At 38.4% G+C, this 14,363-nt stretch overlaps 1 protein-coding gene across 1 annotated transcript in view; it reads right to left on the reverse strand.

The window, feature by feature from the left end:
• Positions 1-13,892, reverse strand: part of LOC143036430 (mucosa-associated lymphoid tissue lymphoma translocation protein 1-like) — a gene marked incomplete at its 5' end in the record, with an annotated part of 107,060 nt that extends 93,168 nt beyond the window's left edge. Inside the window, 2 exon segments of the mRNA XM_076203782.1 lie at positions 12,167-12,376; positions 13,677-13,892. Coding sequence (XP_076059897.1) covers positions 12,167-12,376; positions 13,677-13,892 — 426 coding nt within the window.
• Positions 13,893-14,363: the final 471 nt, after the last annotated feature.

Consider the following 14,363-nt stretch of genomic DNA (forward strand, 5'->3'; position numbering starts at 1 on the left):
TACCTTTTCTTCTCTACTTGATTTGCCTCCTCTTCCTCTCTTAATTTCTTTCCAAAACATCTTTTTATTACTTTCAAAATTTTCTGTCATACTCTTACCCCACTTCACATCTGCTCTCCTCTTTGCCTCCTTTACCTTTTGCTTTACTTCTCTTTTCTTTTCTTTGTACCTCTCATATGACTCCCTCGTCCTATTTTGTAACCAATCTGTGAAAGCTCACTTCTTCTACAACTTTCTTTGTTTCCTCATCCCACCATTCACTACCCTTTTATTTCCTCCTGTCCTTGCTCCACACACCATCCTTGCACACCTTGTGACTCCCTCCTTGAACCATCCCCATTCCTCCTCCACACCTAGCTCTACTTTATCCTTCACTCCCTCCCACTCCTCCTTCAGCTTCTTCTTGTACTCCGTCTCCTTTTCCTTTAAAGAGTTCACTCTAAGCACCTCCCTACCTTTTGTCCTTTTCCTCTTTCTCCATCTATCCTCCACTCTCAACTTACCTTCCACCAAAAAATGATCTGTTATTCCCCCACCCTCTCCCCTTAGCACATGTACATCCTTAACTCTTCCTATCATAGTCCTATTTACCACTATATAATCCATCAACGCTCTATCTACCACCCTTCCATCCACCACCCTCTCCCATGTGTACTTATGCTTGACTTTCTTCCGAAACACTGTATTTGCTATCATCAACTCTCTAGACACATTTCCACTATCAACTCTCCACTACGATTCTTTCCTGGAACTCCACATTTCCCAACCACTCCATCAATTGGACCATTTCCTACCCTAGCATTAAGGTCTCCCAGTACTATTACATTGACATTTCTCCCTAAATCCTCTATGCACTCATTTAAATCTATCCAAAAGGCCTCCCTTTCTTCTACACTCTTCTCACTGCCAGGCCCATATGCACTTACAAAAACCCACATCTCCTTTCCCAGTTTCACCTTCATCCACATTATCCTTGAGGAAACCTCCTTCCACTCCACTACACGTTTACCTATCTCTTCACTTACTAGAATAGCCACCCCTTCCCTCCCTCGCCCTCTCTTCACTCCTGATAACCTCCCACTTACACTCCCAAACTTACACTCACCCTTCCCTTTCAACTTAGTTTCACTCAAAGCCAACACATCCATTTTTCTTCTTAAAAACATACTACCTATCTCTTTCCTTTTACTTTCATCTGTACCACATCCATGCACATTAAAAGACCCAAACCTTAGGGTGCTGGTCCGAAAACTCCCAGACCTTCTTATGCCTTTACTTTTTCGTTTAGGAATGTCTCCTGTGAGACTACAAGGAGAAGGATGCCTAGTCCCACTCCCCGTCCCTTTCTTCTCGCCTCTTACGATCCAAGTTGAAAATACTTGGTGGCAGTATTCTTTTCCCCCACCACAGGGAATTCCCCCACAGCAGAAAATGAATACTCAGAGAAATGGTACAGGACAGCAGCAAGGGGTTGGGGGACAGCATAACGGAGGGACAGTCGTAGTATAAAAGTGTCATCATTTTTCTATGAAGAGTTTTCCTCTATCATAGACAAAATGATGTGTGGCTCTGGTCTGTAGGGGCGCCCCATATAGACCCTAAAGTATCAACTGCATGCTACTTTGCCACAATAACAAGCAGCCAATACCCCAGACAGGGCCAATATCCTTTAGTTTTTCATTTATATGTCTGTAAAAGAGTTTAGGTTGATCCTATATTTGTCTATAATATCTTTTTCATAAATTCTTTTTTCTTTCCTGCATATATTCACATATTCGTTCCTACTTATACATATACTGAAGGCTTTTCCCCCTATACGGGGGGTAGCCAAAAAGAAAAAGGCATAAAAACCACTCCCACCCATTCTATTTCCTATATATTCCACTCCCCTCCACCCTCCTCCCTCCCTCTTATCTTGGTACCTCCTGGATGATGAGTCATCCCTGCATCTTGTCCACTGCCCTGGGTCAGAAGCAGTGTCGCAAGACACAGCACATCCACAGCAAGGCTGTTTCATAAATTCAGTGACCCCCCCTCTCCATCCCCTCATGCAGAAATGGGGAAGATGGGGAGAAATCCCTTCGGGCTGTGTCAAATTTTTTCTCATACATACTTCCTCACCCCCCATCCCCCACCCACTCCCCCTCATGCATCACAGCATCATCCATACACAACCCCTCTCCATTCACCCCTATCTTCTGTCCTCTCCCATCCTTCCTCCACAGACATTCCTCTCTTTTGTAATGCCCCTTTCACCCTATCCATCCATCTCATCCTAGGACGCCCCTTCATATTCACTCCTTCCACCTCTGGCTTCCACCCTTCTTTTACTAATCTTTCTTCACTCATTCTTTCCATGTGTCCAAACCATCCTAATACTCTTTCATCAAACCTATCTCCTAAGTTTTATATATGTTTGCCATTTGGATTTTTTTTTTTTTTTTTCCATCTTTTCCAGACTTTGTCTCTTCTGTCTCTAGCCTCACTGCACCTTTTGTTAATACCAACACTTTATATAAATCTATTTTTGTTTCTTTTTTGGTACATATTTGTCAATTCCTTCCTTGTACTTTTCTTTGAATATGTTCCATTTGTCTTCCATCTTTGTTTCCTCTTTAGAGAATTTGTCCCAGTTAGTGTTTTGGAATTTTTTTCTTAGTTTTTCAAAATCTGTTTTGTTGTACATTAATCTTCCTTCTCTATGCTCATCATTCCTACCTATATTGTTGTGTTCTTTTAATTCAAACTCTATTAGTATATGGTCACTCTATCCAATTGGTGTTTTATACTCCATTTTGTTTGAGATGAGGTGTCTGAGAAGTATGATGGGGGTCACTAGGCAGGATAGAGTGAGAAATGAGGAGGTGAGGAGGTGAACAGGGGTGGTAAGGGAGTTGGGAGATGGGGTTGATGAAAGAGTGTTGGGATGGTTTGGACACATGGAAAGAATGAGTGAAGAAGGGTAGTAAAAGAGGTGTGGAAGGCAGAAGTGGAGGAAGTGAACATGAGGGGGTGACCTAGGATGAGATAGATGGATGGGGTAAAAGGGGCTTTAGTGAAGAGGGGAATGTCTGTGGAAGAAGGATGTGAGAGAACAGAAGACAGGGGTGAATGGAGAATGGTTGTATATGGATGAGGTTGTGATGCATGAGGTGGAATGGGTGGGGGTGGGGGCGAGATAGTATGTGTGAAAAAAATTTGACGCACCTCAAAAGGATTTCTCCCCGTCTTCTCCCTTTCTGCATGGGGGGATGGAGAGGGAGGGGTCGCCAATTTTATGAAGCAGTCTTGTTGTGGATGTGCTGTGTCTTGCAACACTGCTTGTGACCCAGGGCAGTGGACAAGATACAGGGATGACCCGTCATCCAGGATGTGCCAAGATAAAAGGGAGGGTAGAGGGTGGAGGGGAGTGGTGTGTATTAGGGATGGAATGGGTGGGAATGGTCTTTATGCTTTTGTGTTTTTGGCTACCTCCTTTGTAAGGGGGAAAAAGCCCTTGGTATATGTATGTAAAAACACATTAAGTTTGTGGTACATGATCTTCCTTGTCTGAACCCAAATTGTCTTGGGTTTATTATATTATTTTCATCCAGGTGTTTCACCCATCTATTCTTGATAATATTCTCACAAATTTTGGCTATAGTGCTTGTTAGTGAGGCCGGTCTACAGTTAATTGGTTCTTCCTTGTTTCCTCCTTTATATATTGGTACAATGTTAGCATTTTTCCAGTCTTTTGGTATATCTCCTTCTTTCAGTGAGCAACTTATGTTATATATTTTGTCAATTAGTTCCTCTTTGCATTCTTTTAGAATCCAATTTACAATTCCGTCCGGGCCATGCCATTTCCTGACATCAAGGTTTGATAAATGTTCCATTATTTCTTTTTGTGTTATCATTTCACTCATGGGGGGCGATCGCACTTCATTTCCTTCATCCCAATATTGTGCCTTCTCTCTAGTGAGAAAATATTTGAAGTGATTATTCATGACTTCGGCCATTTCTAGATCTTCTGTGTATTCTATATTTCCTTGGCGTAGTTTCACTATTTCCAGTTTATCTTTAAGTTTACCATTCACATATCTATAGAAAAGTTAGGGTTGCCCCTTGCATTTTTTATAATGTCTTTTTCATAGTTTCTTTTTTCCTCTCTTCTCACTTTTACATACTCATTTCTATAGTTTATATATATTTGCCATTTTCCTGATATGAAGGAGTAATTGTACCAGCAGCATTGTACAGGGCAGAAACATGGAACATAAGAGAGGAAGAGAGGAGGAGTTTGAATGCGTTTGAGATGAGGTGCCCGAGAAATATGATAGCGGCTGGATAAAGGATAGGGTTGATGAAAGAATATTGGGATGGTTTGGACACATGGAAAGAATGAGTGAAGAAAGACTAGTAAAAGTGGTGTGAAAGGCAGAGTCTGGAAGGAGTGAACATGAGGGGTCGACCTAGGATGCAATGGATGGATGGGGGTAAAAGGGGCATTGGGAAAGAGGGGAATGTCTGTTGAGGAAGGACAGGAGAAGAGAGAAGATAGGGGTGAATGGAGAGGGGTTGTGTATGGATGATGCTGTGATGCATGAGGTGGAGTGGGTAGGGGATGGAGGGTAAGGGAGTATGTGTGAAAAATAAATTGATGCAGGGATGACCTGTCATCCAGGAGGTGCCAAGATAAGGGGGAGGGTGGAGGGGAGTGGAGTATATTAGGGATGGAATGGGTGGGAATAGTTTTATGTCCTTGTTTTTTGGCTACCTCCCTTATAAGGGGGAAAAAAGCCTTTGGTATATGTACCGGTATATATTTTGAAATTAATAAAAAATGCTTTGGAAGGAAATTAACAAATTGTGAAAAAGGAAGTAAGGTAAAGAAGCTAAAGGGAGCAGATGGGTAACTCTTAATGGAAATGGCCATGAGAGAGAGCTGGGTGGAACAATTCACCTTATTCAAGGATCTAGCTGTGGTGGTGAGAGCTGCTAGAATGGCTTTGATGGGAGAGGCGAATAATAAGGCTATACCACGAGTGAAGATACAAGTAGCGGTGCAACAGATGACAACTGGTTGGAATGTCTTACAAGTGTAGTTATACTGGGAAGGATTGTTCAATGTATATCTGAGAAAGGGGCTTTGAGCCAGAGGTGAATGTCTGTTGAGCAAGGGAGGTAGAAGGTAGGGGATAAGTGTGAATGGAGAATGGCTGTGCTGTGGATGTGCTGTGACTTGCTGCACTGATTCTGACCTAGGCAGTGGGCAGGGGACAGGGACAGCCCTTCATCTTCAAGGAGCTAAGATAATGGAAACAAATAGGTGATGAATGGGAGTGAACTAGGTTGGGTGCATGTATTGGCTGGCTACTTCCTAAATAAGGGGGAAGAGGCCTTTTTGTATATAGATACAGATCTTTTCCTACAGCTCAAACGTAATACTTTCCAATCTCAGTAAATTTCCTAGCATCTCCCATTACTACAATCCAACCCTCCCTAACCTCCTCAACATTCAACAAATCCATGAAATACTCTATCCATCTTCCCCTTACTGTCTTCACATCCATTAGAATCTGTCCACCTGTTTCCTTTACACTTTCCTCTCTACCTGCCCCACTTACATCTGCTCTCCTCCATATATTCCTCACATTGTATCTTACTTCTCCCTTCATTCACTTTTTCATATCATCATTTGCTGCCTCTTCTACTGTTCCCTCTTATCCTTCTCATCCCACATACTATCTTACTGCACTTTTGCACCTCCTCCTTCAAACATACCCATTCTTCCTCTACTCCTATTTCTTTTATCATTCACCTCCCATATTTCTCTCAACTTCTCCTGTGTTTTTCCTTTTCATTTATCAATTTGCTAACCTTCAGTTCTTCTCTGCCTCCCTTCTTTTTTTCCTCCCTCTCCACTTTACTTCCATTCTAAAATTACCTTCTACATTATAATCTGACAATTCCATGCTCTCTATTCTGAACACATTTACATCCAGAACTCATTCAATCCTCCCTTTGGGTATGATTACTTGGTTCAATAAACCCCCCCTATCCCATGTATACTTATTCTAGTGTCTCTTTGTAAACACTGTGCTATTATCAACTCCCTTTCTAAACACATCTCTAGAATCTATCCACTATAGTTCTTAGTTCTTACCTGACACCATATACCTACCAATTACTCCATCTCTTGGCTCATCTCCTACACTAGTAATTTCCAAAAACACCATTACAATGAGATTCTCCCAAAACTCTACACACACTCTAAATAAACCCCCCTAAAAAAAAATCCCTTTCCTCTTCATTTTTCTCACTACCAGGACCATATGCATTCACAAAAATCTGTATCTCCCATTTCAATTTTCCCTTTACCCACATTATCCTTGAAGACTCCTCCACCATACATTTACCTATGTCATTACTTACCAGCAATGCCACTTCCACCTTTGCCCTCTTGTCACTCCTAAACTATAACATCTCCCAAACTCCAATTCACCCTTCCTTTTCAATTTAGTTTCACTTAGTGTTTACACATATTTATCTTTATTCTCACATACCACCAATCTCTTGCCTTTTACTCTCACCTGAACCACATCCATACATATCTATTAGGGTCCTCCCAGACCATCTTATGCTCTTTTTGTAGGAAATATATACAGTGAGGGATCCCTAGTCCCCTCACTCTGTCACATTTTGCCACCTTCTATGACATGCACTGGATCACAGTGGCAGCATTCTTCTTCCCCACCTTAAGAGATAGCTAAAGAAACTCTGAAAGAGATTCATGACGAAGGACAAAGTATAGGTAAAGAAATTGAAGAGACATATAGAATTGGAAGATACTCAAAAGAAAAACAATATAAGCCACTAAAAGTAAAACTTAGGTAACAAATAATGAACATTACAAAAATGTATGGATAAAAAAATAAATGATGAAGAAAATGAGAAAGAAAAGTAACTTAGAAATGAAGCAAATTAAGAAAAAAATTAAAAGAGAACTGAGACTGAAAAGAATTATTTTTTTTTCTTTTTCTTTTTTTTAGAGTGGTGGACCTGAGGCTGAGAAAATGGTATATCAAGAAAAAGGAAACAAAGCAGACAGAAAAAGATGAGAAAGGAAAAAATTAAAGTTAGCCTATACCAACATAGATGGAATGATTTCAGGACTGAATGAATTAAATGACTATCTGGCATTAGAAAAACCAGACATAATGGGAATAGTAGAAACTAAATTAAAAAGTACTCTACCACCAAATACTGTGGGACAAGGTCTATATAACTGTTGGACGAAGAATAGAAAGGAAAAACAGGGTGGGGGAGTATTATTTTTGACTAGGAAAGACTTAAATGTGACAAAGATAACAGAAGGAAAAAACAATGTAGAATCAATTATGATAAAAGTTGAAAGCAATTACATAAAAAGTAGAAAATATGTATTAGTGTATGTGCCCCCCAAAACACAGCCCTGGACAGAAAGCGATCATTCCAAACTGTTGGAAGATATAAAATATGAACTAATGTACTAAAAGAGGAAATATAGCAATTATGGGTGATTTTAATTCAAAAGAAATATGTTGGGAAGAAATGACAATGAAGGGTGGAGAAGACCTCTGGGGCAACACACTACTTGATATGACCATTGAATACATGATGACTCAGTGGATAAAAGAAAATACCAGATACAGAAACAATGAGGAACCACATCGAGACTAGATTTAATACTTACATCAGAACCTGAAATAGTGGACAGAATTGATTACAACAACTCCAATAGGAAAGAGTGACCATATACTAATAGAATTCGGAAGAAATGAGAAACAGAAAAGGAAGACAAAACGAATTTTGAGAAACTTAAAAAATTCTTTCGTAACACAAACTGAAGAGAAATGACATTTATATTGATGGGGGTGAACAAATATGTACCACAACAAAAGCAAGAAAGAGTATACAGAAAAAGCTGGTACAACAAAAAATGTAGTGAAGCTAAGGATAAAAGAGACAAAGCAAATGGCAAACATACATTAAACTAAGAAATTATTTTTCAAAAATATGTAGGGATGAAAAGAAACTATGAAAGAGTAATAATAGAAAAATGCAAGGAACAACCTAAACTATTTTGCAAGTATGTAAATGGTTAACTAAAAAATAAACAAGAAATAGAAAAGCAGGGCCAGGGAAATTATGAATTTACAGAAGAACTAGAAATGGCAGAAATTAGGAGCAATCATTTCAAATTAGTATTCTCAAATGAGAACTCACCTAACTGTGAGGGAATAAAGAGAGAACCCCCCACCCCCCTAATGAGGGAAATAACTATAACACACAAGGAAATCAGAGACCAAATAAAAAACCTAGATGTCAGAAAATCACATGGTCTGGATAGAATTGTATATTGGATACCGAAAGAATGCATAGAGAAGTTAACAGACAAAATGTACAATATAATTAGATACTCACTCAAAGATGGAAAGGTACCACAGTACTGAAAAAATGCAAATATTGTACCAATATATAAAGGAGGAAACAAGGATAATCCAACCATCTACAGACCGGTCTCCCTAACAGCACAGTAGCAAAAATATGTGAAAAAGTTATCAAAAGTAGATGGGTTAAACATCTGAAAGAAAAAACTACACTGAATCAAAATCAATTTGGATTTTGGCAAGGAAGATCATGTACAACAAACCTGATCTGCTTCTATTCGAGACTAATAGAAGTAATGCAAGAGAAGGATGGATGGGCAGACTGTGCCTTTCTAAACCTACAAAAAGCATTTGACAAGGTACCACACAAGAAACTAATAAGAAAAATAGAATCAATAGGTGGCATCAGAGGAAAATAATTGGAATGGATGGATAGGAGAAAAATGAGGGTGATAATTAGAGACAAATACTCAACTTGGGAAGAAATGAAAAGTGGTGTCCTGCAAGGTTCGGTACTGGCTCTAATCATGTTTGCCATATACATAAATGATATGGATGAAGGAGTAGAGTGTTATAGAAATTTCTTCGCAGATGACACAAAAATACTAGAGAAAGTAAGAACAGAGGAGGATTGTGAATCATTACAGTTGGACCTGGACAAAATCTGGAAATGGACTCAAAAGTGGGAAGTGAACTTCAATATCAAAAAGTGCAGTATAATGGACTTTGGAAAAAGTAAAAACAGAATATCAAGAAATTATGAAATTGGTGATGAAGTAAAAAAAGTGAACTCACAAAGAGACCTTGGAGTAACAATCAGCAAGGACATGACACCGGACAACCATATCAATAAAATAGTCAGAAAACCTTCAACCTATTAACCCCTTCCATACGGTGCCGCACACGTAGGCGTCATGGCCTTAGATCTCGGTGGCAGCAGCCAATGCCAGCCGTACGACGTGTCGTAATAATACTCGCATCATAAAATATAGTCACCGCTTATATCGATCGTTCTCTCTTCACCCGTGAATTTTGATAACCATAGAAAATGCGATTACAAAAGAATTAGAAAGAATGTCATTATGGAGGGGCGACTACAATAAATATAATCAAGACGCCGATATGGCAGCCTCGCGAATACACTTGCTCCCCATGACGCCTACGTGTGCGGCACCGTATGGAAGGGGTTAAGGTCAATGAAAGTGGCATTTGACTACTTGGATGAGGAAATGATTAAAAAAATATTAGTTACACTGATAAGACCAAAACTGGAGTACACAGCAACACTATGGACCCCCAGTACTAAAAAGAATATAATGAAATTAGAAAGAATACAAAGAGTAACTACAAAGTTGGCACCAACTCTCTCCAAATTTACATATGAACAAAGATTGTCCAAATTGGAATTACCAACTCTGGAACAAAGAAGAGAAAAAGGAGATCTGCTGATTATTTATACAGTCAGGAATAGAAATCCTAGATAGGAATGATATGCTCAAATGGGACAATGGAAAAATAAGAGGACACAAAAAGAAACTCAAAAAGGATAACTATAAAAGAGATATAAAAAAATAGTTTGCCAGAAAGTGTGTGTAAACACTATTCAAGATTTTAAGAAAAGATGAAACTCGAAAAGAAACTCAAAAAGGATAACTATAGTAGAGATCTAAAAGAAAATAGCTTCCCATATAGAGTACTGGATACCTGGAATAATTTAGATAAGGAAACAGTGTGTGCAAACATTATTTAAGATTTTAAGAAAAAACTTGATGCTGAAAGATACAAAGACAGGTCATCACAAGCATAGCTCCCTTTACATACAATACTGTCAGGGGGGAAAAGCTAACCCTTTAAAATTTTGGAAGTACTTAGAAATTGATTCATCATCCAGCTCTAATATCTTTAATTTACTATTGTACTTATTAAAAATCAAGTATTAGGAAATCCATTAAAAGAATTGTATTCATTAGCAAACAAGCAAAGAAATGTTACTATATAAAGATTAAGTCATAATCTCGCTATCGGACATGGGGGGATAATGAACGGGCCCTTTGTTTTGATCACGCCAACGTGGCATATTAGAGAACGTCACATAGACTCGCCAAGACAGCCAACCAAAGCAAATCAGTCAGAAATTTTCCCTTTTAAAAAGGTAAGAGTTAAAGTCAGAACCATTAATTAACTTTTAAAAAAAATTAATTGAGAAGCCCCCGTCCGATAGAGAGGAAAGGAAATGAGACGTTGGGTTGTTGATACGTGTTTAAGTAACCCTTTATGTTCTCATAACTAGGCTATATTTCATACATACATACATACATACATATACCAAGGCTTTTTTCCCCCTTACCAGGGAGGTAGCCAAAAAGGACAAGGCATAAAATCATTCCCACCCATTCCATCCCCGAAAACACTCCACACCCCTCCACCCTCCCTCCCTTTCATAACTAAGCTATATTTTTTTAAAGTAAAATCATATGTGCCAAAACCAATTCCCGTTTATAGTCAGTCTTGAGGCCTTAAGGTGTCATGCCATAGCTACTGTTCAGGGGGTTTAGTCTAGCCTCACCTAACCTACCATAGAATAGCATAAAATTAACTGTAAACCTTAAGTAGGGTAATTTAAAGATTTCTGAAGAGGCGTATCCTATGTTATATCAGAGGAAGAGGCATAGTAACTTCATGTTACCTCTCTATAGTCTTGTAAGGATTTATTCTACTTCACGAATCTTTCAGATACCCTACTCCATTTTCACATTGATGTAGTATTGTTTCTGAATAAGGTTGTAAAATTACAGGGAATCAGTCCTGAAGTAAAATGTACTTTTGAAAGGAGACGCAAGTTCTCAGTTCCCTCCCCTCCCCGGTTTGGGAAGTTTTTGGAAGTTTCTGGAAGAATAAAGGCAGTACTGAAGGTTTTCCTTTCAACCAAGAATGGAATATGGACTAGTACCCACCTACCCAATGCCCCATGTTCTACCAGATGACTAACCGGCAGTACAGTACAACTCCTCATCCTCCAGTTGGTGTGACCAGGCTGTCACAGAGTAGCGGAAAAATGGTCGCTTATCACAGGAAGTGTGTGGAAGTCTATAGCATATGAATGGTTGATCTATAATGATCAATGAGATATATATATTTTCATCTTCTCTTTTTCTTTCTTTCATCTTCTCTTTTTCTTTCTCTTTTTCTTCTTTTTCTTTCTCTTTCTATTTTTTTTTTCTTCTGTTGAGGTTTGCCTCGACAATACAACTAGGTAAATACCTCAGAAGCATTGGGAAATAAACTCATAGAAATGGTAAAGAACAGATTTAAAGGATTAGTATATAGGTACATGCATATACCAAGGCTTTTTCACCCTTACAAGGGAGGTAGCCAAAAAGGAAAAGGCATATTGGTGGGATAGCAGAAGTACAAAAGTATCAGCATTTCTTTATGAATAGACTTTAAATTCTAATGCAGATGAATGATGTGTGGGGACTAATCTCCCTTTGGCACATGTATAAGACAAAAAATATTATTATAAAATTTCTCAAATAACATAGGTTCACAATCCACCTAATTCAGAGAAAATGTCATTCAAATACATAACACTAATGTGTCATGTATCTGACTTTTGCACTAAAAATTCCAAATTAATACTTTTGCTTACTCCATGAACATAGTGCACTACAATATCCTCCTTTAGTATATTTTGACACTATAATTCTTTCCCTTCCTCACATGGTCTAATTACAAAAATAAAATCAATGACTTACCATAGTCATGATCCTGTATGAACTGGCAAAACAGCTTCACTACACCAATGAATTCCATTTTCTTTAGGTTAGCCACCACTAGACATCTATAGTGCAGCTTCTTCAGCTCTTGTGCCAATACAACAATGTCTTTGGTGGGTACAATCAGGTCTTTCATTTTCATTTGAGCATACTTTGAATTTCCAATTAAGAGGGCCCATTTATTACGAGCTATTTGAAAAAAATATATTATTATGATACATGTAAAGGGAAGAAAGAAGTTATTGCATATATAAAATACCTGTTTCTCTTATCAATCAATCAATATGTTGCCTCAGGTTGCTCTTGTGGGAGATTTGCAGACTCATGATACTTGGCAATGGTGCTTCTCTTTTGGATATTTATGATAGATGAAGAGGTGATGGAAAATAATAATGTAATGTATTTGGGGGGGATAAAACAAGTTGAAGCAGGAAATAAATTAAATTGCTGCTTCAAGTTTTACTGACTGGAAACCCTTATCCCAGGAGCAGCAGGCAATGGTCCTTGGGCCCTTTTTTAGAGCTCTCTGGGATGAAACTGAGCTGATGTCTGAATTGTATAAGCGTGGGACTGATTCTATGTCACTGTTTAAATGTAGTTGAGGGAAAGGAGCCATTGCTGGTTGTCAGCTCTCCTTGCTCTTAAAGGTGGAGGAAATACATACAAAGTTGATAGGAAGAGATTTTGGACCCAACCAGACCAAAGAGAAGTGATGAAGTTGGAAGAGGTAGGAGGAAATGCAAAGTTACATATGTGACAAATCTAATCCATTATTCTACCAAATCCTCACTTTATGTGAAAAAATTTCACAGCAACGTGAGTTGCATGTGGTTGATACTACTTTTTTGTTCTCCTATGTGAGCCATGGGTCTCCTACAAAAGACCTACAGCAATAAATTGACTGACTTATATTACTGTAGGTAAAGGTGATTCATTTACAGTATTCATTCTATGTGTATTCACGCTATGCAGAAAACATCTTTCATATACAGACGCTCCTCAACTTATGTTTTAGTTACGTTCCGAACGGCCGAACGTAATGTGAAAATGAACGTAAGTTGTTAGTGTATGTTCCAGTAACGTATGACCGTTCATACTGTACTATGCATCCATAAATTCTATTACCGTATCTTATAAAACACCCCTAATTCATTAATTATAAGCATAACACTGTAAAATAATAACATTAATTTGAAATAAATTAAATTCAAGCAACATAAAGTGAGATGGTAGAGGAGGAGGAAGGGGAGGAGGAGGAGGAGGCAAGGCACGTTCAGTCTGTCATTTGTGCCATGTAAACAATAGATGCAGCGTCATGCATAAGTATTGTTTGAACGTCTCGTACTACGGAGAGCGCGCTAAACTCAAAAATTCACTTTTTTTTTTTTACCATTTTTTTATAGTCAGTTCAAACGTAAAATTGAAAAAACGTAAATCGAATGAACGTACGTAGAGGAGCGTCTGTATATGGAAGGACAAGGATACTCACCTTTATATTGTCTGTTCTTGGAAATATTTCCTGCTCTGATAGGAATGACAACTGGTCTAGATATGGCAGTATCCCCTTTTGTGGACTCAATCAGGCAAACAATGACAACTTTCTGTAATGCACTATCCTCTTGTGTAATACGACATTGCAAATAGGACCAGTGACTTCCTTTTTCTGTTGACCCAGATGTGACATCATGGGTGGGGCCTTGGCCATCTGAGTGAAGAGAGCAGTAAGCCTTAATCAATACATCTGTTTTAATTGTATGAAAAACAGCTTCTGAAACTTTATTCACAATATATTTATTGCTAAATGAAGTATTAAGTCATTTTTAATCCAAGCATTTCCATTATCATACATCTGTAATCCAACTATATACCAAGGGGCCTCTTCCCCCTTATAAAGGGAGCTAGCCAGCCAAGGCATGCACCCACTCCCACTCATTCCACTCCCATCCACCAACCACTGTTTTCCTCTCATCTTTCTTTGTAATCTGTAATATATGTATATCAAAGCCTCTTCTGCCTTACATGGTAGTGGGGAGTTGGACACTTCAAAAACCCACACTAGGTATGAGCAAAAAAATTTCAAATTTGGTTTAACCCCTAAATTCTTCTTGTATATGAAACAAAATACATTTTAATCTTTTTAAATAGCTCGAAATATATGGGAGATATGATTTTTTTT

This window comes from Oratosquilla oratoria, chromosome 20 (genome assembly GCF_046742065.1).
Source record: "Oratosquilla oratoria isolate Oo_2021 chromosome 20, ASM4674206v1, whole genome shotgun sequence".
Lineage (NCBI taxonomy): Eukaryota > Metazoa > Arthropoda > Malacostraca > Stomatopoda > Squillidae > Oratosquilla > Oratosquilla oratoria.